Source organism: Rosa rugosa, chromosome 4 (genome assembly GCF_958449725.1).
Source record: "Rosa rugosa chromosome 4, drRosRugo1.1, whole genome shotgun sequence".
NCBI lineage: Eukaryota > Viridiplantae > Streptophyta > Magnoliopsida > Rosales > Rosaceae > Rosa > Rosa rugosa.
In genome coordinates, this window is record NC_084823.1 from 33,240,961 (window position 1) to 33,265,345 (window position 24,385).

General features: G+C 37.6%; 2 protein-coding genes and 1 long non-coding RNA gene across 3 annotated transcripts; 1 reads left to right on the plus strand and 2 right to left on the minus strand.

Moving 5' to 3' along the window:
* Positions 1-3,257: 3,257 nt before the first annotated feature.
* LOC133746320 (uncharacterized) lies at positions 3,258-7,042 on the plus strand. Its single transcript, XM_062174504.1, has 6 exons — positions 3,258-3,646; positions 5,005-5,310; positions 5,528-5,561; positions 5,644-5,926; positions 6,139-6,217; positions 6,404-7,042. The coding sequence occupies exons 1-6, from the start codon at positions 3,341-3,343 to the stop codon at positions 6,584-6,586; spliced, it is 1,191 nt and encodes a 396-aa protein (XP_062030488.1). The 5' UTR covers positions 3,258-3,340; the 3' UTR covers positions 6,587-7,042.
* A 14,775-nt stretch (positions 7,043-21,817) lies between these two features.
* On the minus strand, positions 21,818-22,529 carry LOC133743177 (uncharacterized). The gene is made up of 3 exons (XR_009862992.1): positions 22,512-22,529; positions 22,149-22,200; positions 21,818-22,024 (listed from the first exon to the last, which is right to left on the minus strand). It is a non-coding gene; the product is annotated as an uncharacterized LOC133743177 (long non-coding RNA).
* A 100-nt stretch (positions 22,530-22,629) lies between these two features.
* Positions 22,630-23,742, minus strand: LOC133744682 (serine/threonine-protein kinase Nek3-like). Its single transcript, XM_062172751.1, has 6 exons — positions 23,542-23,742; positions 23,320-23,361; positions 23,147-23,241; positions 22,997-23,039; positions 22,831-22,880; positions 22,630-22,743 (listed from the first exon to the last, which is right to left on the minus strand). The coding sequence occupies exons 1-6, from the start codon at positions 23,720-23,722 to the stop codon at positions 22,630-22,632; spliced, it is 525 nt and encodes a 174-aa protein (XP_062028735.1). The 5' UTR covers positions 23,723-23,742.
* Between the last annotated feature and the right edge of the window lie 643 nt (positions 23,743-24,385).

Below are 24,385 nucleotides of genomic sequence, written 5' to 3' on the forward strand. Positions count from 1 at the left end.
TTTTCAATCCATATTAAAAAATTAGTAAGTGCTAGTATGAGCAATGAAAAAAAGATTGATTTTTTTTTTCGTGTTTTAAATTTTTTACTTTCGGTGTTTATAAAAGTATTATAAAGATTTTGATGAAGTTAACACTAATGGTTTTGTGAATTAAATAACGAATTAACGATGAGGACGCAACAAAAAAAAGAAAAAAGAAAGAGAAAATTGTAATAAATTGAAATTTGGATGGAGAAGATGAAGATTAATGTTATCAGAAGAGAAATTAAGTAGTTTTGTATTTAATTAGTTATGTATTTAGTTTTCCTTAAAGATTGAAATTTTAGAAAATTAGTGTACTTATTAGTCATTTTGCATTTGGGTAATATAGTCTTTCAATAATTTAAATATTTGTAGGGTGAACAAAGAAAATGGTAGGGTGGCAATAGCCGCACCCAAACATTAAAGGGTAAAATTATATTTTAAAAGTTATAAAAAATATTAGAGGTCAAAATATCAAATTTAGAGGTATGAATAGAATTACCCATAACAGTCTTTTAAAAAAAAATTTCTCATTTTTGAAAATGTCAAGACATTAACTTTTGCTTATAATTTGGCCGTAGTATCAATTAACATCTCCGGTGAACTAGCCAAAATGATCACTACCTTCCATGTTTTCTTATTCCATAATTAAATTTACTTGTACATTTTAGTTTTAACAAATTACATATAAGTTATTGACAAAAGATGACTTAACAAATACATCATTTAAAAATTGAATTAAACATATAAGGACTAAATCTTACAAATAAGGACAATGACTTCTCCACTTGCCACATGTCATGGGTTAATTTATTTTTTTACCTTTAATTACTTCTTTTAACTTGTAATCCCTTTATAAAGATTAAATTTTATAAATAAGGACAATCTGCTCTTCACTTACCATATGTCATCAGTTAATTTACTTTTTTACCCTTAGCTACTTCTTTTGACTTCAAATCCCTTTATGTTACTTTTTTAGAATAATCCATTTATGTTACTTTTTTTTTCTAAGAATAATCACATAAAACTTTTTTTTTTTTAGAATAATCCCTTTATGTTACTTTTTTTTTTTCCTGAAAATAATCCGTTTATGTTACTTTTTTTTTTCCTTGAGAATAATTCCTTTATGTTGCTTCACAAAACCTCACTCTTCTACGACTCTTATCTCGTCGCCTAATCCTGCTACTGCACTCATACTCGTCCAATTCTGCTACTACACTTGTACTCGTTTTCTGCTACTGCACTCGTCATCGCCTAATCCTGCTACTGTACTCGTCATCGCCTAATCCTGCTACGGCACTCGCTGCACTCATACTCGTCCAGTTCTGCTACTCGTGTTCTGCTACTGCACTCGTCATCGCCTAATCCTGCTACTGCACTCGTCCAATCTTGCTACTGCACTCGCTGCACCTATTGTACTTGTACTCGTGTTCTGCTACTGCACTCGTCATCACCTAATCCTGCTACTGCACTTGTCCAATCCGGCTACTGCACTCATACTTGTCCAGTTCTGCTATTGCAATTGTACTCGTGTTTTGCTACTGCACTCGTCATCGCCTAATCCTGCTACTGCATTCGTCCAATCCTGCTACTGTACTCGCTGCAGTCATATTCATCTAGTTTTGCTACTGCCCTCGTACTCGTGTTTTGTCTTGCATCTACAATGTGCATATTAAAACAATTTCAATAAATACACAGACAGTCATAAAAAAAAAAAATACATCGACATAAATTAGTGCGGCAAATTGGTGTGGTTATGCATCGTACCTTTAACGAAATGCAATGACAGACACATTGGCATTGAAGGGTCAAGTTTTTGAATATTCAACAGCTGATTTCCCTGAAGCACTCTATGTGTTTAACTTCTCATCAACTAAAAGATCAATATTCTGTTACTAAAGACAATAATGCAACCCCATAAACCAAAATACTCCTTGCACGAAATCAATGCAATGAAATAACATTCCTTCATTCTATCTCTAAAGAACTTGATTGCATTAGTCACAGACCAGTACAAACCCGATAATCATATAACTGCAACTACTTCACCAAAGCATCATCCAATCGAAATCACCAAAGCTACAAAGATAAACAAACAACATTTCAACCAAAAGAATCTATCTTTCCCTTAATTCTACAGTTCCTCAGTCACCAGACGCAAAATGCAAGCACATTCAAATACACCTCCTCATCAAAATTAACATCCAACATAGCCAAGCCCATAGCACAAAACAATAACACAACCTCTCAAAAAGCAATAATCAAAATAAAAAACCAGGACAAGAAGCACTAAGCAAGTAAGCGACGGGGCAATGCAGGTGAACTAGGAAGAGAGAGAGAGGACTGATTGCTCGGCCGTCGTCTGAAGCAAGCAATCGCCGTGAATCCGCAGTGAAATTGACGTCACTGCTGACAGCAGCGTCTTCAGCACTAGCAGCTCCATCTGATCGTCCTCCAAATCGTGGCATTTACAAACGGACTCGATCAATTTCGTCAGCAACTTCGCTACGCCGTGCAGGTAGCCATGCGCGATTAGCTTTTGGATGCAATCGACGACGGGATCGGTGATCTTCACCACTCCTGATACGACGGCGCTGATGATTGGGCTGAGAATCTACTCGGCGTCGGCGAGGGAGTACTGATCGGAGCCTTTGTCGTGGAGTGGGCCGGGCTCGGAGGCGTTGGGTTCGGGGTGAGAGCAGCCACGGTTCCGTCCATTTTGCAAAGGCAAGTCGGGGATTTGGCGGGTCGGACTTGGATGAGGCTGCGAATGGGTAAAACGGCAGAGAGAAAAATAGAGATTTTGGTCAGTGGCATACGAGTAAATATTTCATCAGATTAAGTATTTTGGTCATTTTTCATTAAAATTAGGAGTCAGGCTTGCATCATTTAACATTTGGGCCTGAGCTCATGTCTTTATTTGTCTAAATTTTTTTGAAAGTGAGTAAATTAACTTTGGTCATGTGCTACCAGGTAATTTTCTATTTTAGTTTTCATCTGATACAAAATTTGGCATGAAATTAATGATTTTGACTTTGACTACAGTTTTCCAGAGAAGCACAAAAAGAGCGTGAAAGGATGGGACAGCTGAATTGGGGTATCCAAAAGACATTTGCCTTGTTCTCAAAAAAAAAAAAAAAAAAGACATTTGCCTTGATCAGACCAAACTACCCTTCACATCATTTTCATCATATAAAAGAAACAGAAGTGCGGAACCGACGCGGGTCACCATTAGAAAAACACAAGAAAAGGACCAGAGGAAACTTGAGACTAGTGAGCGAGTACCGTCCGGCGGTGGTCTTCATTTCCGACGGCGGCGATGGATTTGGAGTTCAGGTCGTGCGTGGACGACGCGTGGTACCACGTCCGAATAGAGACGGACGGTGACGGCGGGGATCGACTGAGAATCAAGTTCGTCGGCTTCTCCGACGATCACGACGAGGTTTATGACACCGAGGAGTTGACGTCGTTTAGAGACGTGGAGGAGTTTAGGTCGAGGTTCAGGCGTATGTCGATTCAGGTTCAAGACTGGGAGTGCAGAAAGGTGGTGAAGGGGACGGTCGTGTGTGCCGCCATTTCAATTGACCCCGACGACTGCCGCTTCTACGACGCCGTTGTTGATCGGGTAGGTTCTCCTTCGTTCTTTTTCTAATTGTTTCTCTCTCGAGTTTGTTGTGTGGGGGAAATAAATGAATTTTTCCTTGTTTTTCTTAATAAACGAATACAATTTTACCTCTATATGGCAGACATATAGGTAGGAAATTAAAAGTTTAAAACCAAAAAAAAAATAATAATAAAATTGAAATGCTAAAAAGAAGAAGAAGAAAAAAAAATCTCCCTTTGTAAGTAGGAGGTCGTGAGTTCGATTCACAATAGGTTAGTTGTTGTATATGAGTTGTTGATTTGATAAAAAAAATAAAATAAAAAATAAAAAGAAGAAGAAGAAAAGGAAATGCTAAAAACAAAACCCACTCGTTATGCATGTATGTTACGTTATGGTTTGTTGGAAAATGTTTTGTAAAGAGAAAAAGGAAGAAAGAATTAATTTGAAAATGGTAGAGATGGTGGCGTAAATGTCATCAATTTAAAAGTGGGAGGAGGTCATGAGTTGATCGTTGGTGAAGATTTTTGGCTGGCATATAGCAGTGGTAGACTATTGGTCAGTTAAGATATATGTGGTACTAGAATTGTAGTGAGGTGGGGATAGCGGGTTAGTTCGGTCGATGGTGGATTTGTTGGCCGGTTGGTTGATGGAAGGTTGTAGATCGATCATTTCATCTGGGGGATTAGTGGATTCATAACAATGTATGAGTAATTAATCTGTGGTTTCGGACTACTACATGACAGTGTCATATGGTGGTCTTGACATTATAAATTTGAGTTGTTTACATGGGAACTATAATAAAAAAAAAAAGATTATATTAAATGATCAATTAACATCGTTCGCTTTACATGTGACAAATAATATTAATCCGGACCACATTAAACATGAAGGTACTAGACTATACAATATTTTTTGATGAAGTAATTGTGAGGTTGCTATTATTCTGTAAAATTATAAATTAGTCTTGGGTGGAGTCGTCGTCGCTCAATAATCGATATTAGCGTTGTCCTTAAGTCATTGGTGTGATTTCTATAATTGATTATTGGCTTGTTCATTTGTGTCCAATCTCACAAGTATATCACTTATGGTATACACCTTGAGTTACATTGATGTAGGTTGAAAGTGACAATTACAATGGATAGTTCCTTTCAGTTATAAGTAAGTTATAATTGCAATAAATACAAAATAGAAGCATAAGATGAAGTACGTGTTGCAAAGTTATAATTAAATGTTTATGTTTTAAAAGTTATAAACTAACTTATAATTTAGTGATATTTTTATTCCGTCTGCAATCCAAATCTCTCATTTATTCTATCTAAAAGAAATAATTTTTCCCCCTAAATTACCATTGTCCATTGATTGTGACTTCTAATCATTAGGTGGTACATAAGGAACATCGGCTCGTAAAAGGAAAAGAAGAATGCTCATGCAACTTCATTCTATTTTGGAGACATGGTCCAAAAGCTCGATCATTAACTGCTCAAACTCTTGAAAACATTTGCAGAGTGCAACCTCCTGTGGACAAATTAGATCCGCTGCTGACCACTTTTCTTGACACAGCAACGGAAAAAATAGAAACCATTCTTTCCAGTATTTTCAAAGTTCCTCATGAAGCTTCTCATCACAGAGAACCTTGTACACCCAACTGCAGGGAAGAGCTAAGCTTTTCTAAACGTCTAAACAAGGCAAGTCTATTCTCTACATAAAGATGTGGAGTATCAAAAATTATTATCAAGATTTAGTATTTTAAATTTAGTCTTGGAAATTGCATTCATACGGGGAATTTCTTATTATCCAAGTATATTTCTGTTTAGTCTTTCTCTCTGTTTTATATTATCATTTGAATAATTCTGCTGTTATGTGTCTTTAGTCAATATTTTTTTTGCTGATCTTCTTTTGTAGGATACAAGCCTTTCCAGGCGATCTTTAAGTAAAGGTCTGTATCTTGTACATTTGTTCTTGAACCTTTTCACAAATGCTTTAATTTCTTAGCTAGACCTTTAAAATTACGAATGCAGAAATGATTGACAATCCTTTGGAAAAGGATGAACATGACATGGACATAGGAGGTGTTCCTTATATGTTACTGGTTGAGAACCTTGAGAAGGGGATATCACCATTTACAATTATGGAATTCATACACCAGCAAGCTACAATCTCATGTCAAGCATCTGTTTGGCCAAGTAAGTCATCAGAGGCATATACAAGAGGAACCATCATAGTTGACAGCAAAAGAAATCTGGAAAAGATATCTGACTTTTTAGAGAATCCAGATCACGTTATCATTTCCTCAAAAGGAAGGTATGTAAATGTCGTCTGTGTAATTATAATTTTGCAAACTGGACAATCTGAAAATGGTTTTGAACTTGAATGGTGTTAAGCAAAAGATCTTACAGCCTCTTGTAGCTTAAACAGCTATCCAGCTGGAACATGAATGAGACTTTTGGGATTCTGAACCTTTAGCTTTATTCATTGATTTGTTAGTAGTCTTCATCTATTTGTAATCTTTGCAGGCCGTGGGTAATGACTGAGAAATCCGCATTACATGAGACACCAGGGGCATCGATACAAAGCTTCATGCTCATGTCTCAGGTTTATTTCCTTCGTTCATTTTTATTTTTTATTTTTATTTATTTTTGAGTTTATTTTTTTGTCGCTGTAAGGGTAAAGTGCTACTATTGCATGCTCTGTTTTTGAGCATGCCAAACTTGATAGGATATGAAATAGCTAGCATAAGGCAATACCTTACTGAAGGTACTATTTTTATCGATTGTTCAGACAATATTACAGAATAGAAGCCCTACAACGAACAATGGATTGAAGGTTGTCATTTCTGGAACTAAAGAGTATGAGACAGCTAAGTTGCTGAAGGATTTGTTTTTGGCATTTGTAAAGCATCAAAGTCGACTTCACAGGAGGTTACTTATAGTAGAGGGAAAGATCTCGCATTTGATGCTCTGAAGAGGTGAACGCTTAAAGCTTAGTTTCTTCTACATGTTAGCGTAGGATCATACAAAGATATCATCTCTGATGAAGGGTATGAAAATGATAAATGATATTGTCTGTGTGGACTCCACGAAAAGCCAACTGCAAGTCTGTAACAACTAAATGAGACTTCTGATTGTAGACTGAGCCGGGATACCGTTGGATATTTTGTCTGTGTATTCAAATCTAAGGGTACGTGTAGGTATATGTTTATATCCAAATATCGCTGGAGAGTCAACTGTGAAACAGAGTTATCAGGCTAGGAAGATATACTGCCTTGGACCCGAGTAGAAAACAATCTTGTGTTTGTTGTAACTAGTTGTGTGTATCCAATGTTCCAATCCATCTCTCTGCGGATTATAGTTGGTTGTATTTTCTGCAACTAATTCTGTATCCATTTGCAAAATTATGATCAATTGTGAAATGTGAGTGATTTTCTGTAACTAATTTATTCAAGTAACATATTGCTAGTTCTAGCCACAGCTAAATTTATTTAACGTCCACAAGTATATGATTGAAGTGTTTTGTATTGCAAGTGAAAATTGATGTTGAATGGAGAGTTACTATAGATTTAAGTTAGATGTCTAAACATGCATTTAGAACCGAGTATGGTACAATATGAACTAGAGCCAAGTTTGGTAGGTACAATATGCATGAACAAGATACCATGTATTTCATGAACAATATAGTAATATACCCGTCTCGAAACAGATGCCTTGACAAGAGTGTAAGCATGCATTTAGAACCGATTCAATTTTGTGAGTGAAAATACTCGTAAAGATGCAATTTCACGAATCTGATAAATATTCTGTTTTTCAAGATGATATTTGTGAGTGAAAAGACTGAAAACTAAATGAGTGCATCTGGTAATTCTGCTATAAATATTTTTATCTTACTTTTGTAGATCATGGGATGGGGAACATGGAAGGGAGGGTGGGTTATGCCTACCTTTCTATTTGGGGTTGCCGACAGTGGCGGTGGGGATGCTGAGCTCCAAGGTGGTGCAAGGTTCCTATTCTCACAATATCGATCACTTGCTAAACATACCCCATACATTTTCTACGATTTCTATGAAACTCTATTGCATACGTTGTTGGACCTATGCAAGAGTTGGTTTCCTAACAAATCCAGCCATTTCAAACATACTGCCTCCCATTTTCTTGTGGTCTAAGTGTGTGGTGAAAAATCCGCTTTTAGCTGGTGAATGCTTGAGAGAGAGAGAGAGAGAGAGAGAGAGAGCAGCTTAGATTTCAAGGCAAAGGAAGTACAAAACTCTGGTTTCACTCTCACCTACCTCCAAGCTAATTAAACAGCTAGCATTCGGATCAAACTTGGTGAAAATTGAAAGCAAAAGCAAGAACACCTCTACACTCAAAGTCTCGTAAATACATACCTACATGTATACTGTATACATGGTCCATCGTTTGGCAAGCTGTTGGATAAAAAGGACAAATCAAATTATTATTATTCTCAGTCTATTCTATTAAGTTCATTTGGTAATTAGACAATCCTAATTAATTTACTTTTTGAACTTTTGATGATTATTGCATTCATTTCTTTGAAAATTGAAATTGAAAATTATATTTTTCATGTTCATACACGAAATGATTTGGCAAAAACTTTATTAAGTGCCTTCAAATAGGTATGACAAACATATCAGCCACGTGGTACACTCAGCCAATCAGGTCTCTTTATTTTTTAATTGTATTCCAAAACTATCCATGTTTAGTTATAATGAAATACCCAAAATACCCTCCTGCACTTTAGGTGCACCGTCACATGGCACGCTTGCCCTACCTAAGAATCTCTCTTTCAGATAATAGCGTACTTTGCTAATGAAAAGAAAATTGTCAATTTTTGCATGAAAACATGCTATTATTTTGCATATGGCAGCACTAATTTAATTGAGACTCATAGCCAACCATCAACATTCCTCATAACAACTTGCTTATAAAAGCCAGCAAAATATATCTCATCTTTTTGTTGCTTGAGAGGGAATGCTACTTATCATTATAAGGATACATATCATTAGTTTTGAGTGGGATTTGGATATTAATAATTAACAAGTATGACTTTTATATATATTGAGTAATATAAGGTGAATTATTTTCAAGTACCACGTCACATAAATCCCACTCTAATAGTCAAAGAAGTGGTTGGTTCAAATTAGCCGTCACATAACATTAATTGTTTGTAAGTTGTGACTAAAACGACAATTTATCGACTGTCTATAATATTTCTATAACTTATACTTGTCAAAAGATGTCACGATGGATTAGGTGACAACCAGCAACTTGCGAATAATACAAGGAGACCTCCCATTATTGGCAAAAATGTAAATTAAGGAGAACAATAGTTTAAATTAAAGAATATAACACTCCATTCGTACCTACTTATATAAATTCATCAACTAATAAGCAGTTGGAGTTAATCCAAGTATTTATTAAGTATTCTTTTCTCCAAAAAAAAAAAAAGTATTATACTTAATAAGACCAATCAGTCTTTGTAATGTTGCTTATAAGGTCATAACGAAGATTATGATAAACAGGCTTCGTCCCTTACTAGTTAAATGCATCTCTCCTAATCAAGGAGCCTTTGCTCCCGGTAAATCTATACAAGATAACATTCTTATTGCACATGAATTGTTTTCGACGTTCAATAAGAAGCGAGGTAGAACCGGCTCCATGGCAATCAAAATAGATTGCTAGAAAATACTTGAAACACCATCATTTGTTTACTGTACAGAAAAAAGCATCCAATTCCCTGGCCTGGATGGGCATTCTTGATGCTCGAGATTTACTGTCACAGGGTATTATGTGGATTGTTAGGGATGGTCATACTATATTATTTTGATATTTTAATTGGATTTTTCCTGTTCCGCTTTTCCTAATGCTGCCAGAAGATCAACGTTCTCATTTAAACTGGAATCTTTCAGTGGCACAGTTTATCACTGATCATACTTGGGATATCCATGCTCTTCACACTGTTCTGCCTCCTGATATTTTCCAACAAATTACAGCAATCCCTATTCCAATACATTCTACTCTGGATACGTTTGTTTGGGGCCCTTCATCTTATGGGGAATTTTCTATCAAATCTGCTTCTTGGATTCAGACCCAAAATATTCCTAGCCATTCAAGATCTTTATTTTTATCAAAAATGTGGAAGCTCAACATTGCTCCTAAGGTTAAAATTTTTGCATGGAATTTAATTGGTAATGCACTTAAAACGCGAGATAAACTCTCTATCTATAACCATAACATTGCTCCACTTTGTCCTTTCTGTGCTAATGCTATTGAATCCATTGACCATTTATTTATGCGGTGTTCTTTTGCTGTTCAAGTGTGGTCTTTGGTTCCTACTTTAAATCCTCTGTCTTGGAATTGATCTTTTTTAGATTGGCTTGACCATATTGGAAACAATTCTTCTTGTTCTTTAGATCATTTGGCTTCCAGTCTCTACACTCCTTGGGCCATTTGGCATGGCAAGAATAAATTAATTTTTAAGAACATCAATGTCTGTCCTGGTTCTTGCGTGTTTCAAGCTTATGTAATGAGCTCTAGTTAGTTGAAGGCCAATCCCAGATTCTCCCGCCCAAAAATTTCAAATTTTTTTTTTATCAAGTGGCAACCTCCCAACATAATTTGACCTGATTTGAATTTTGATGGTTCTGTCAGGAATGGTTTGGCTATTATTGGCTTTGTTATTCGCAATGAGTACGGTAACCCTGTTTTTGCAGCGGATAGAAAGATTGAAAATGAGTCAGTGCTTGTTGTGGAAGCCATGACTCTTAGAGATGGACTACATACTGCCCTTCATCATCATTTCAACATTATTGTAGAAGGTGATTCCAAGTTATTAATTGATTGTGTTCGAGGCCATTGCCAGACTCCTTGGCGCATTAAAACATTACTACAGGATATCAAGGAGAGAAACTTGCGTGGGGCACCCGCACCACGTGTCCCTACGGCAGACCAATCACCTCCCAGCAGGGGGGTGTTTTGGGTATTGTATATTTAAGGAGCAGGGGTGTTTTCGAAAAAGACAAAAAAATTTCTTCCTCCTGATTGGGCTGCCGTAGGGACACGTGGTGGGGAAACCCCCACCTAAGTATTTGCCGATATCAAGGCGCTTACACTTCAATTCCAGTCAATAATCTTTCGACATGTCTATCGTGAGGCTAATTTTGTTGTAGACTGTTTAGCTTCGGAAAAGCGCATACTGCTTCATAATTCATCTGTTTGCCCCTTTCTATGTCCCCAGTGTTCCATTTGGATCAGCTAGGAGGGGGAGTTTCCCGTGGTTTTTTTTTTTAGTTTTCATTTGGTTTTTCAATCATAAAAAAACGGGTCCGGCATGGAAATGTAACAGGGTTTCGATCCCCAATATTAGAGAAAAGATAATAATAAAACCCTAAATTTAATTAGCCTACCTGTTGCATCCTTTGGGTCTTTGTTTGTGGCTTCTGAACTTCTGTGCTTTGCAGCAGGTATTATATAGCTTGAAAATTGATTGGTGTTAATCAGTTTTATTTGATGTTTGATCGAGAGCATCTCACTTGAGTAATGTTGTATGCGGCAGTTAATGTGGTATGGAAACCACCTTAATTATCAGAAACTTTTATTCAATGAATATATATATCTCATCAATTGCCATATAAAATAGTTTCTATAATATCATCTTATATCATCGTGATTTAGTATCAAAATAAATATGAGTAAAGCACTAAAGAAAGAAACGAGTTTCTCTCTCACCTAGGGAAACCCTAAGGCCTACTCTGGTGGCAAATTTGTTCTCGTCCGGCGGCGTCCGGATGATAGGACCCGCTCCGAAATTTCACCATAAAATCTAAGGTGGCTTGCGGGGCCCCACTTGTAAAGAAGATTTTACTGAAAATTTAGTAAAACCTCCCCTAAAAGTAGGTAACCCAAAACCTATAAGAACACATTTACACTTCTAACAATCCAGCCTTATTCTCCTGAGCCATCTGCTCCTCAAATCACAACAACTCCACAATAAGCAATAGAAATCCGAAATACAACATGTTCTAAATCTACAAATTCTATAACAATTTCCCCACAGGTTATCAGAGCAAACTAAAAGAGGAAAATAATTCAAGATACAAGTAGGTTCAATAAATAACCTAAAATATAGAAAACAACATCAGCAGATGCTATGCCCCGAATCCTATTATGTCGAACCAGCTACTCTGCAAACTGGGCATTTGAAACCGAAGGGCCCAGGGGAAAAAACATATAAAAACGTTAGCGTGAGTGGACCAAAAAAAGAAGATAATTTAAATGAAACAAGCTTTAATACTTTCCCACAATTTGAATTATTTACAAAACCTCGATGTATGTAACCTTTAGAAAACACATTTCTTTAAACTCGAAATCTCGTCAAAACAACCAACCCCGCTGGTTAGGCACAAATATATATATATATATATATATATATATATATATAGTTGGGGAAGATGTTTGTCACCATACAATAAAGGAGCCTCCCAGGCTCTGTGCTCAACTGCAACTCACAAACACAAAGTAAGTGAGGAGAATGCCTATACAAAACACTCAACTGCAACCCACGTGAGGAGGAGCCTAAACGAATAATTTCTATCAACCCAAGTATGGTGAAGAAAACATCTGAAAACCATAAAATCCATAAAGCTTCCCCACAATTTCGCAAATGAAGTCATGAGTACGATTCCTAACCGTACTCGGAAAATCTCAAGAGAAAAATCAAATAAATTCAATGACGTGTCCCACACACCAAAATATTCTCTAATCGATAACAAATAAGCAAGAATAAATTATAAATTGTAAATCATAAACAATAACTCAAAACCGAAATCATTGCTTAAGGCATTCCCAATGCCAAAACCGAAAGTCGATGAATAATCGAGAAATATAAATCCATTGAAAATCCCATTTTCAAAAAGCTTTCAAAAATCTCAATAACAACGAATACACATATAAACAATTCCGGAAATCACCTCGGAAACTAAATTGTTGAAAATCGTTATAAATCAAAAATCAATTTAATATGCTCAACAAATATTATGATAATTAAGTAAAGCATTAATTTGAGAAATAAACGCATGCATAATTACTTAAGACAAAAGTCCACTCACAGTATACAACTAACGTGGCCAAGTGTATGGATCCTCGTCAAGCGATGGGTCAATACCTCATCCTGTACAAAATTACAATTCGTAAACAACGATCCGAAAATTAAATATAATTCTAAAATGAAACCCGAAAACCCTTCGTAAACCAACATCTCCATTTCTTCTCGGATTCAACCCAAACTCCACCACTAACACCAGTTCGTAAATTTAAAGGTTCTAGGGTAGAATCAAGAGAAATCCGACGGTCGGATTCTCATAAATCGATGACCAAAACTCCACACTTCGGAAAAATCACAATCGATACTAAACCTTCTCCAATCTTTACAAAACACACACCAACATGCTCCACAAGTTACAAGGAAAGCAACCAGCCAATTTAGGAGGCCATAATCGGCCCCCACGCTCCCCCAAGCGCCACCAACAGTAGTTGCACATGGGCCCCACGCGCCGCCAGCCAACCCCGAAACCGAGTATCAACACCTATGCCAAAATCTTCCTCTCAACAAGCCCAACAACTTTTCCAACTACAACAAAGTCTAGAATTACCTTGATTGGTCCGAATTTGGCCCGAAAGAAAAGAGGCTGAAATTCAAACCCTGAAATTTCAAATCTTCGATTCTTCCTCCACACTTCAAATTGGATCAAGAGACTTGTAAGAGTTGAAGTACACCTCAAGAGCTTCAAAACAGGACTGGTTTCGTCGCCGGAAGTGACCGGAATTAGGATAAATTGCCGGCGACCCCAAATCTGCTACAGTACACTGTTTTGCTTATATTCTCTCTCCTCTGGCCAAATCGCCACAAACTACTGCCGCAAACTTCGAGAAGAGGAGGAGGCGGTCCTAACCGTACAGGTGGCCGGACGGCGGAGAATGGCAGGAAAATCGATATGGGTCGGAGAGGGAGAGAGAGAGAGAAATGTCGGGGGTAAGTTTTTGAAAATAGAAACTTACTACAGTAACTCCTCCTTTTATAGAAAACTTACCATGAACAGTAACCTTTACGTGTCCACAGACTCGGTTTTGACATCCTCTATATCTTTCGTGATGAAAATTTTCTTAAATTAGGAACGAAACAAAAGGTCAAATTTTAGGGCCCCTAAAAGTACCGAAACGAAAGTAAAAGTAAAAGAAATTTTCGTTTACCGTCCAAATGACTAGTAAACTGGTAAATTGAGGTACGAAACGTAACATCGGACGTTGGGGCTGACCTCTGGCCTCGCTACCGTCATGGAGTTTGCTGTCAGATGGGAAATCTACTACCCATGGGACTCCGTTGGAGGGATTTTTTCAGGTTTTGTCAAATGGTTCGGTTGGGATGGTGGCGAAGGCGGTGGTCGTACAGTACGGGCCTCGCTACCGTCATGGGGTTTGCTGTCAAATGGGAAATCTACTGCCCATAGGACTCCGTTTGAGGGATTTTTTCGGGTTTTGTCAGATGGTTCGGCTGGGATGGTGGCGAAGGCGGTGGTCGTACAGTACGGGCCGATAATCGATCCCTGTTGATGGGTTTCTTGGATCAACAGTGTCATGGATCTCGATCGATGGCGGTGTCGGGTTGCGAGGCCTGGATCGGGGATGAGTTTTTTCCGTGGTGATGCAGGTCATGGCGGTTTAGATCAGGCGACGTGGGTCGACCGGACGGTGACGTATGATGGGGGTGATGGGAGGAGACGGTTGAATGGCCCGAACCAGGATGATGGGCCTGGGGCGATTTCCTTGGTGACTACCCTATTAGACCGCAAAATGTTGGGCTAGGGTTCTGCCCTAGTCCATTGTTCATTTGGGCTAGGGTTTAAGCCCTTGGCCCAACCCTATATTTTTAGCTTTTTTGTCTAATTACAATAATTTTCCTTGCATTAGGAGCCTAGATATTTAGCGCCTCCGGCGTAATACTAATGGAGAATCACCGCTATTTCTACATATTTGATTATATAGTGAGTATGTCTAATTCTATATACCACTATGGGTACTACCACTATCTTCTTGTCTACCTATGTCCTTAAATAGCAGCGGAAGGGTATGTAACGGCCTATTCTAGCTTCTGATGAATATATTATTTCGCCCCCGGGGCTTGACTAAATAAAAAATAAAAAATCAAATATGAGTAAAATAATAAGAAATCTATCTAAAGCGACAAAACCATAGTGAATTACATATATAATATATATGTGTGTACATGTATATAATAATTTTTTAGGACTAAATTCAGTTTGCCTCTCCAACTTTGGGGCAAACATTAGTTTGGTCCCTAATTTTTTTTTTTTTAATCATGATCGTCCTTACACTTTTAATTTTCACCAAATTTCAAAATTGACTCTAAACATGACGTCACAAGTTGAGTTGGCCCCGACATGAGGGCCCACCTTTTAGTTTTTCAACCCTCTCTTTTACATAATCCCCAAAATAACCCTTGACACAGTCTCTCTCTCTTTCACTCTTTCAGTGGTACCTCGCTGACCTCCTTCAGATTGGACCCAGCCTCAATTCTGGAAAAGCAAATCCAATTTCCAAAACCTCTGCATCTGTCATTAAACCCCCCCCCCCCCCTTAATCATGAAGTATAATGCCCAAAACCCATAAACATGTTCATGATCTAATTCTCAATCATCTTCATCTGAGTATGCTTGCTACCATCCACAAACACATCATCTGCACCCAATTTCAGTGCTCTCGAAGTTATTCTGCAGCTTATGCAATCAGTCTTCAAAACAGCTCCAAAAATTGGCAACAACTCAAAAGAAGAAAAGCTGACCGCAAGAGGGTCTGCCCCTGGCAAGAGAAGATCGAAGCAGTTAAGTCGTTTTCCGATAACCTATCTACCTCCTGGAGTAATGTCAAAGAGGAAGAAGCTCTCGGAGTACTGGAGATCAAGTGCCCATTTTTTTACTGTGGAAGAGCAGGACGTCGTCGTTTGTGGTGGTTCGGGTGGTCTTAGTTTGCCTTCTTTCTGCTTACCTTCTTCTTCCTCTACCCACCTAAGGCTGTCAATTCCGACACGACCTGATAACACGACTTGAAACTCGCATGAAATAAAGCAGGTTAAACCCGCACAATTAAAAAGCGGCCAACTCGCCATGACCCATTTAATAAATGGGTCGGCCATGGGTCAACCCGCCAACACGAAGTGAACCCGTATAAACCGATTATGCTATACTTTTTCTTGAAATTTTGGACGTTGGGAGTATTTGATCACAGATTAGACAATTTGAAATATTTTTCGTTATAATTATTGGATTTAATTATTTATGAATTATATATAATTATTTATATTCTTCATCTTGTGGAGTTTTTAGTGAATTTAATCAATTTATGCATTTTCTTAGTTAAATAGGTCGCATGGTTAACCCTTAAATGAGTCATTTTGTCTAACACGACACGACCTATTCATTAAATGGGTTAAGTGGGTTGGAAACGGGTAATCCGTTTAATAAATAGGTTGGGTTTGAGTTTAAATTTTTGACACGATTATTAAATGGGTTGGGTTTGGGTTTGTCTCTTGCGACACGACAAATACCTTGACCCAACACAAACCCAACCCGACACGACCCATTGACAGCCCTATACCCACCTCGCTCTTTGCCTTCTTCTTCAACTCAACCCATTGAATCACAACTACCCTCTGTAAATTCAGTTACTTCAACAATTTAATTTCTTACTCTATATATAATTTTCTTCAGAGGCCCATATACTTTTCTTCATATCTATTTTCTGTCTCTCATACAATTGCTTCTCTCTCCATGAACTAAATCTAGATGCAAGATGGTTTGGATTGCAGATGTAAAGAAGATGAGAAATGGTGGTGTGGAGAGAGAAGGGAAAGCTGCAAGCTGCCAGTCGCATCAAAAAAGGACGCGCTGGAGAAGGATGCTGTGAAGAGAAAGAAAGAGGGCGGCGGGTGTCCAGAGTAAATATGGGTTTGCTATGGTTGTGTGGTGGGTGTCGATTATATTTGTGTCTTCCATGGTTGTGTGGTGTTTGATTTGGGTTCAAGAGAAGAGTAACTTCTAGCTATTTTTGTTTGTTCTCTGAATTGGGTTAAGAACATAAAAACTTGCTGGGTTTACTGAGATTGAAACCTCCGAGGACGTGAGGCGGAGGACTAGCAGCAGATTGATCTTTGAAGAAAAAGACCGCCAAGGGTTAGTTTGGGAATTATGTAAAAGAGAGGGTTGAAAAGCTGAAAGGTAGGCTCTTATGTCGAAGCCAACTTAGCTTGTGACATTATATTTAGAGTCAATTTTGAAATTTGGACGTCGGTGATGAAAATTAGAAATGTAAAGACGATCATGATTAAAAAAAAAAAATCAGGGACCAAACTGATGTTTGCCTCAAAAGTTGGAGGGGCAAACTGAATTTAGTCCTTAATTTTATGTACACTCACTTAACTACTTTTATATATACTTAATAAACATGCATTTGTGTTATAATCTATAATGTGTGTTATAAACAAGATAACATGCAGGCAACGACTTCAAGTAATAATACAGTTTGCTTCCCATAAATATAGAACTAATACAACCATGCCGGCCGGAAAGTATTGGCAATACATGTTAGGTACTGTGTCAACCGGCCCTCACTTTTTTGAATTATACACAACTGGCATCTTTCTCTTCTATACTACTATATGTTCTCACAATGACTCGTATTCATTTTCTCATATGTTGTAAGAATTCATATATGATAGTCATCTTTAATTATTTACTCTTTGCATGATCTACCTCAAAAACCTTTATATAAAAACAGTTCCTCCACTTTTGACATATACATAAACTGCTCGAAAAATTGAGAGTATAGATATCACTCATTTCCTTCATTTGTCTTCTGAGTTGAGTCGCTCGTGGTCGATCTCTAGACAACTGTTGTTTCTTGTTTAATTTCTAGCCAATTAGTTTCTCTAGGTTTTACATTGGAAGTTTGGTTATTGCAACAACCTTCTTCACTGGAGCAACCTTTTCTGGTTTCCTTTGTCTCAAATTAGAAAAGCCGAACAAGACACAAGTACGGACCAAAAAAAAAAAAAAAGATTTACACCCGTTATTGGACCAACCTTTCTTTTCTGGTTTCCTTTGTATCAAATCAGAAAAGTCAAACAAGATAAACAGACACCAAAAACAGAAAGAAAAAAAAAATTCACCCGTTATTATATTACAGCAATCTTCTTTGTTAGAGCAACATTCTCTGGTTTTCCTTTGTGTAGGTACAAGTTTTGATCAACTTGGTGTGTTGGCATTCCATACAAAACGGGAAAGTATCTTTAGGGTTAATGGGTTTAATATCTTTTGGCTATTTAAAGATATTTTTCTGTGTGCCATATTGGATTATTGATTTCCCATATATTTTAGGGTTTGGTGTCCTTAATTATGTATATTTTTTATTAACACAAAAAGATTTGTTTTTCCTTGTAGAAGGCGGATTAGGGTAAATAGCTGTTTTTTGGTTGTTTTGGTGTACACGGCAGCTAACCTTAGAAGGTGGAAAAACAGACGACATATATGCAGAACCTAGAGACGCAAGAATACTTGTAGAGTCTTGCATGTTTGCTTGAGATTGAGTCTTCACAAAGAGTCAAAACTCTTGGTCCATGTATAAGTGTTGTTGATCATGGTTTCAAATGCATAAAACTCTCTTGAGATCAGTAGAGAGACTGTGAAGAAAGAAGAGCAAGATTTGGTGATCGTTCAAGTGAAGGAGTTCAAGAAGGAAGACAAATTTTGTGGTAGATTTTGTCTAATCATTGTAGCCGAGCTAGTGCTATTCAAGTCTGTAAAAGTACATATCCTTCATAATAAGATCATTCTTATTTTGGGCTCTCAAGAGTAAGAGCCCCGCAGTGTTTTTAATCTCATATTTGAGGTTTTCACTGCGTAACCAAAATCTGGTGTTCTGTTTATTAATTTTGGTTTCTGCTGCCCAGTAAGCATTGATCAGTGCACTGCAATCCCCATTTTCCAGAAAATCACATTCTGTCCTTGTATTTTCACTTTTTTCGTATTAGACACACATGCGAATTTAATCAATTTATGCATTTGTTTTAGTTAAATGGGTCGCATTGTTAACACTTAAATAAGTCATTTTGTCTAACACGACACGACCTATTTATTAAATGGGTTAAGCGGGTTGGAAACGAGTAACCCGTTTAATAAATAGGTTGGGTTTGGGTTTAAATTTTTGACACGATTATTAAATGGGTTGGGTTTGGGTTTGTCTCTTGCGACACGACAAATACCTTGACCCGATACGAACCCAATCCGACACGACCCATTGACAGCCCTACACACATCCCCAAAAGATAAAAAAAAAAAAAAAGTTTCACCGGTATTCCTTTGTCCCTTAATTTGATTGTGTTATTTTCACCTTCATTTTTCTTTTTCTCTCAATTTTTTTTTTTCCAACAGAACTCAAGAGCTAAAATACTTCACTTTTGCTCACATTCTCTTGGTTTCTTTCAGGTTATTTTCCTTTACGCGACAGATTGTATTCTAGTTAAGCAGAGGAATCAGTGAACAAGTAGCCTCCTTGCCTCCTTCTCAAGTCAAAACCAAATTAAGGGATATAGAAGGTACATTCTTGGGTACATATTATCTGCTTTTGATTTACTAAGTTTCCATCTCACCTTGTGTTATAATCGACTTGTTTTCTAGCCATACCAAATTTAACATTCGAGTGTATTTTAGATTTCTTTTTTTTTTTTTTTTTTTGAATAAAGGGCTGGTGCGGCTGCCCTCAAGCCTTGATTAATGAAACCGTCGAATACAAGGGGGGGACATTGAGCCTAAACCCCTGATTACAATAGGCACCTAGAGTACATCCTGAAATAATATCATGAGTCTCTACTAAACAATTGTATTCAAATACGCACCAGCTAGCAAAGAACGCGCTCCAGACGGTTCTATTTGCTTCCCAGCGGTGACACAACGGAAAGATAACTCGGTCTACAACTCGAAGACAGCATAGCATAATATCCATTCTCACAGCTTTCCCACCATGTTGCCACTGGAAAATACATCCAGTGACACCAAGTTTCACCCTGCCACTAGGAGGTAGCGACCATTTGACAAAGCAAGAAATTCGCCGCCTACCTAGAGCAGACACGTTACTGCCACTAGGAGGTTGCGACCATTTGCAAATGCAAGGAACTCGCCCCCTACCTAGAGCAGACAAGGCACACAAAGTGCATAAACCGGCACAAAGCCCATCTCGTCCTACCAACCTAAGGTAGAGACTTATTATAAACAGACAACAAACTATAAAAGAACAACAATTATTTATAAAACTAAAGTCAGCAGCCCACCAGAAAGGGCCCAACTCGCTAAGCCCAGCCCAACCTCCAATCTCCCCATGGAACGCCGAATCTGCAGAAATCCAGTCCCTCCTCCACCAACTCTGCCACCAACGAGCAGCAACCATGCAATCCCACCACCAAACCGGCGCCATCGACCCTGCAGCAACCCGCTGCCGACCAAAGGAAGAGCGGACGGGTCTGCGAGGTTGCTGTGAATACTAGAGGGGCTCTCTGGCTTGGGCATGGTCTAGGAAGGGCGGATGTGCAATGGATGGCGGTTTGGGCAGATCTGTTCCGATCTGACCTTCTCTGGTCGTGGGCGAGCACGGGTGCAGAGTGGCGTGGGGGTTTTGCTGGCCGGCATCAGGTTCTGAGATCACCGAAGCGGATCGGATCAGAGCCGTGGATGGGGCGTCGATCTCCTGGCAATGGCGATCCGGAATGGATCTGTAATACCTTGAGTTGGCCTCCGATATCAGCTGCGATTTAGATTTCTTTTAGTGCATAGAATTTTCCTTAATCTATATATTGCAATTAATTGAGAGTTACATCCCATAAACATTTGACTTAGTAACATGAGTCTTTCTTCTTAATTTTAATTCTAATGACCTTCTACTGGTTATTGTATAATAACATAAAAATAAAATAATTAAAAAACAGAATCGTACAACGTTGTTAAAGAGATGATTGATATTTGATATATTAATTGTTGGGTTCAATATGGATATTATATCTTTTTGATTGACTAAATTTCCATCTCAGCTTGTGTTGCTATGACATGGATGTCGAATTGTTTCATATAATTTTCCTTCATCTATCACAAGTGATGATAAACATCCTTAATAAGTCTCTGAAGCAAAACACATTCTTGGGCAGCAAGTGTAGCAGCCCTGTACGTACTCTTGCTAGAAAAAACACCAAGAAACATTTGTGGAATTGCATTGAAAAACATAGCCTGATGTTGATCTATTTTTCTCTAATTCTCCACCAAAAATCAGCATGTTTATAGCCATACATCTTACAAGAAAACACCACCTCCTCTTTTGTAAAAGTGTCTCAAATCAAGTGTATGATAAATATTGTTTCAAATCTTCTTTGTTGCCTCCAAACATAGTTTTATTTAGGGTTAAATACTGTTTAGTCCCTAGACTCACTACTAGCAAAACAACAATTACCCACGGATTTTAATCTGTGGGTAATAAGACTATCTCACACTGATTTCAGTGTGTGATAGCTTTTACACACAGTGCACGCACAGATTGGTGTTACCGTGCGGTTTGGAGGGGGGGGTAATGCTCATCTCACACGGATTATGTTGTCCGTGCGAAATACTAACGTGGGCCCCACTATAATTCCATAAATATAAATTACCAGAATGGAACGAAATCCGTGTGAACAACTCTATTTCACACGGATTTCTGTAGCAAATGTTTACCTATCTCACACGGATTTCTGTGTCAAATATGTACTTATCTCACACGGATTATTTTATCCATGTGAATATTAGACGTGGGGCCCACCATCTTTCCATGAATATAAATTACCGTAATGAAATGCAATCCGTGTGAATAACTTCCTATCTCACACGGATTTCTGTGGCAAATTCTTTTACCCTAACTCTCACTGATTTCTGTGTGTAAAAGTGATAGCATTTATAAAAAAAAAATTAAAAATAAATAAATCTGCTAATTAATTAGGAACCAATTTCGTTAATTTTCTTATTATGCTTTATGTTCTGTTTTACTTAATTAAAGTTGACACAATCAGATCAATAACTCATAAAATAACAATAAATTAAGAAAAGAATATGCGAACTTATATTCATAGTCATCATATACAAATAGTTTCTTAATTGCAAATCGAAAAGGAAATACAATATCCTAGAAGCTATTTATGGACATTAGTTCCTTCACCACATGTGCAAAAGAAACTTCCTAAAAACAATGAGCGGGTGTGTTGAGGTGCTGGTGTTGCATCTGAGAGTGGAGGAAGTCCAAGTAGCTTAAGAGACATTATGCAACACATGAAGTCAACTCATAATCAGACTGAATCCCCAATGACCTGGTATTACATGCAGGTACCAATAAAAGAATATATTGTCAAGAAAGCAAAGTAGATAACTTACACTTGGTCTAAGTTCTGGATTTTTGCGCAGCATGCTTTTAACAAGACCTCGACTGCAAAAGGAAGAAAGCAGGAGAATATATGAGGGAAACAACGTTATCGGTCAACAAATAGATTCATTGCCGAGCACATGCAAAGATGGATTGACAAAATTATCTCACAATTTCTATTGCATATCAAGAACAAAAAAATTATGAAAAAACAGTAGCAGCAACACCTCTCATTAATTGTAAAGAAAACATAATACACTAAAGTTTACAGTGCAAATGTCTAAACTCAACTCCAATTACTAACATTTGGTATGAAATTACAATCACAATAGAACTTGAGACTATGAGGCACATGAAGAGGGAAGTAAACTTACAATGCACAGCAGTAAACCCTGGAATATGCATTTCATTACATTTATGTGTTTCTTAAAAAGTAACACAGAAATTGTGGGCAGCAGAGGTGGGGAGGTATGCTGATTAAATCACCAAATGTTAAGAGCTGCCAAGGAAAAGGGGAAACTCACCTAGAGACCAAATATCTGACTTAGAACCATATGGTATGTCGGCAAGAAGCTCAGGGCACATATAACTCGGAGTTCCCACAACCTACATGTGAAGCAGAAAAATCACTTTAAGTCACACAAAAGGACAGCATGTAAATATAAAATTGTATGTATGAGCTGAGATACTCACAGAGGAAGCTAGATCATCTGAAGTCAACATTTTAGCAAGACCAAAATCACCTACATTTAGACATGTATTAATACTATTACACAACTACCAAAGGCTAACTAAAAGATGTGTAAACAAACTTGTAGTATCAATTAGCATGGGGGATACCCAATGAACAATAACTTACCTAGACGTATGTCTTGATCCTTTGTCAAAAATATGTTTGAACACTGAAGCAAAAAAGAACAGTCATGGAAAATTCTGGATTTTTTGTTTTTAGCAAAGCAATTCTGAAACTTTAAACAAGTAATTCAATTAATCTCTGCTTAACACTGACCTTGACATGACGATGAAGAATATGGTTGGCATGCAAATAATCAAGCGCCATTAAGAGTTGAACTAACCATTTATCATGTTTGGATTTATAAACTTCTACAACCCAATTCAATCATCAAATCAACTGAAGAGAACCAAAAGTATAAAACCCAAAGATAATAACGAAAATTATACCTGATTCAGGGAGTACTTCGATATCGAGCCCAGGAGTACTGCCTATAAACACCCAAAAGGCGAAAACCAAATCCAAAATTCAATCCATAAGACACTCAAATTCAGAAATAGATGAAATCCAAACTAGTAACACAATTACAGAAAAGAATGATTACAAAACAGAATGACTGATTTCCACATAAATGGAAGAACAAAATGAAAACCGAATATATCGATGCTCACCTCCGTTTTCCAAGTAAGACGACGTCGGTTTGAGAAAAAGCACAGGGTCCTTCACGGGTTGTTGCCGGAAGTCAAGGAGCTGGGATATGAGAGAGAGGGAGAGCAGTGGGCGGAGGAGCAGAGAGAGGGTGGGGGAGGGGGCAGTGGGTGGAGGAGATGAGAGAGAGAGAGAGGGAGACATGAGAGAATTCGGAGGAGGCTTTAGATTTTGGTTAAGTGTTTTCTGGTTTTAAGCAGCATTATGCACGGAAATCTGTGTGTTTATAGTATTTCACACGGAAATCCGTGTGAAATACATTTGCATTTACTACAGATATCCGTGTGAATTTACCTCGGTAACCCAATAGCTATCATCTATTGTTATTTAAATATTTACAACAGCACCCACGCAAATCCGTGTGAAATACATTCACTTTTGCTACGAATATCCGTGTGTATGTACCTCAGAATCCACGGAAATCCGTGTGTAATACTACTAGGGGAGGGAAATTGAATTTGTTCCAAAAAAGTGAGCGGGAAAAAATTTACCACGAAAATCCGTGTGAGATACATATATATTTACCACTGATTTTCGTGTGTATTTATCTCGGTAATATATAACTGTCATGTTAATTATTGTTTACACGGAATTCTGTCTCTATTCTATTTTTTTCACACGGAATTTAGTAGCTAATTTTTTTTTCACACAGATATCCGTGTCTACATTTCACACAGATATTCGTGTTTTGCTCATTTCACATATAATTCTGTATTAAAAACTTATTGTAACGGAATTCTGTAGCTAATAGAGTTTTTCACACGGAATTCTGTAGCTAATGGTTCTTTTCACACGGATTTCCGTGTT

Coding starts and splice junctions, on each gene's coding strand:
- LOC133746320 (XM_062174504.1), top strand. CDS start 3,341: ATGGATTTGGAGTTCAGGTCGTGCGTGGACGACGCGTGGTACCACGTC. Junction 3,647..5,004: donor ACGACGCCGTTGTTGATCGG/GTAGGTTCTCCT, acceptor TCTAATCATTAG/GTGGTACATAAGGAACATCG. Junction 5,927..6,138: donor ATCATTTCCTCAAAAGGAAG/GTATGTAAATGT, acceptor TAATCTTTGCAG/GCCGTGGGTAATGACTGAGA.
- LOC133744682 (XM_062172751.1), bottom strand. CDS start 23,722: ATGTCTCCCTCTCTCTCTCTCTCATCTCCTCCACCCACTGCCCCCTCC. Junction 22,881..22,996: donor GGATCAAGACATACGTCTAG/GTAAGTTATTGT, acceptor GTCTAAATGTAG/GTGATTTTGGTCTTGCTAAA. Junction 22,744..22,830: donor CAGATGATCTAGCTTCCTCT/GTGAGTATCTCA, acceptor CTTCACATGTAG/GTTGTGGGAACTCCGAGTTA.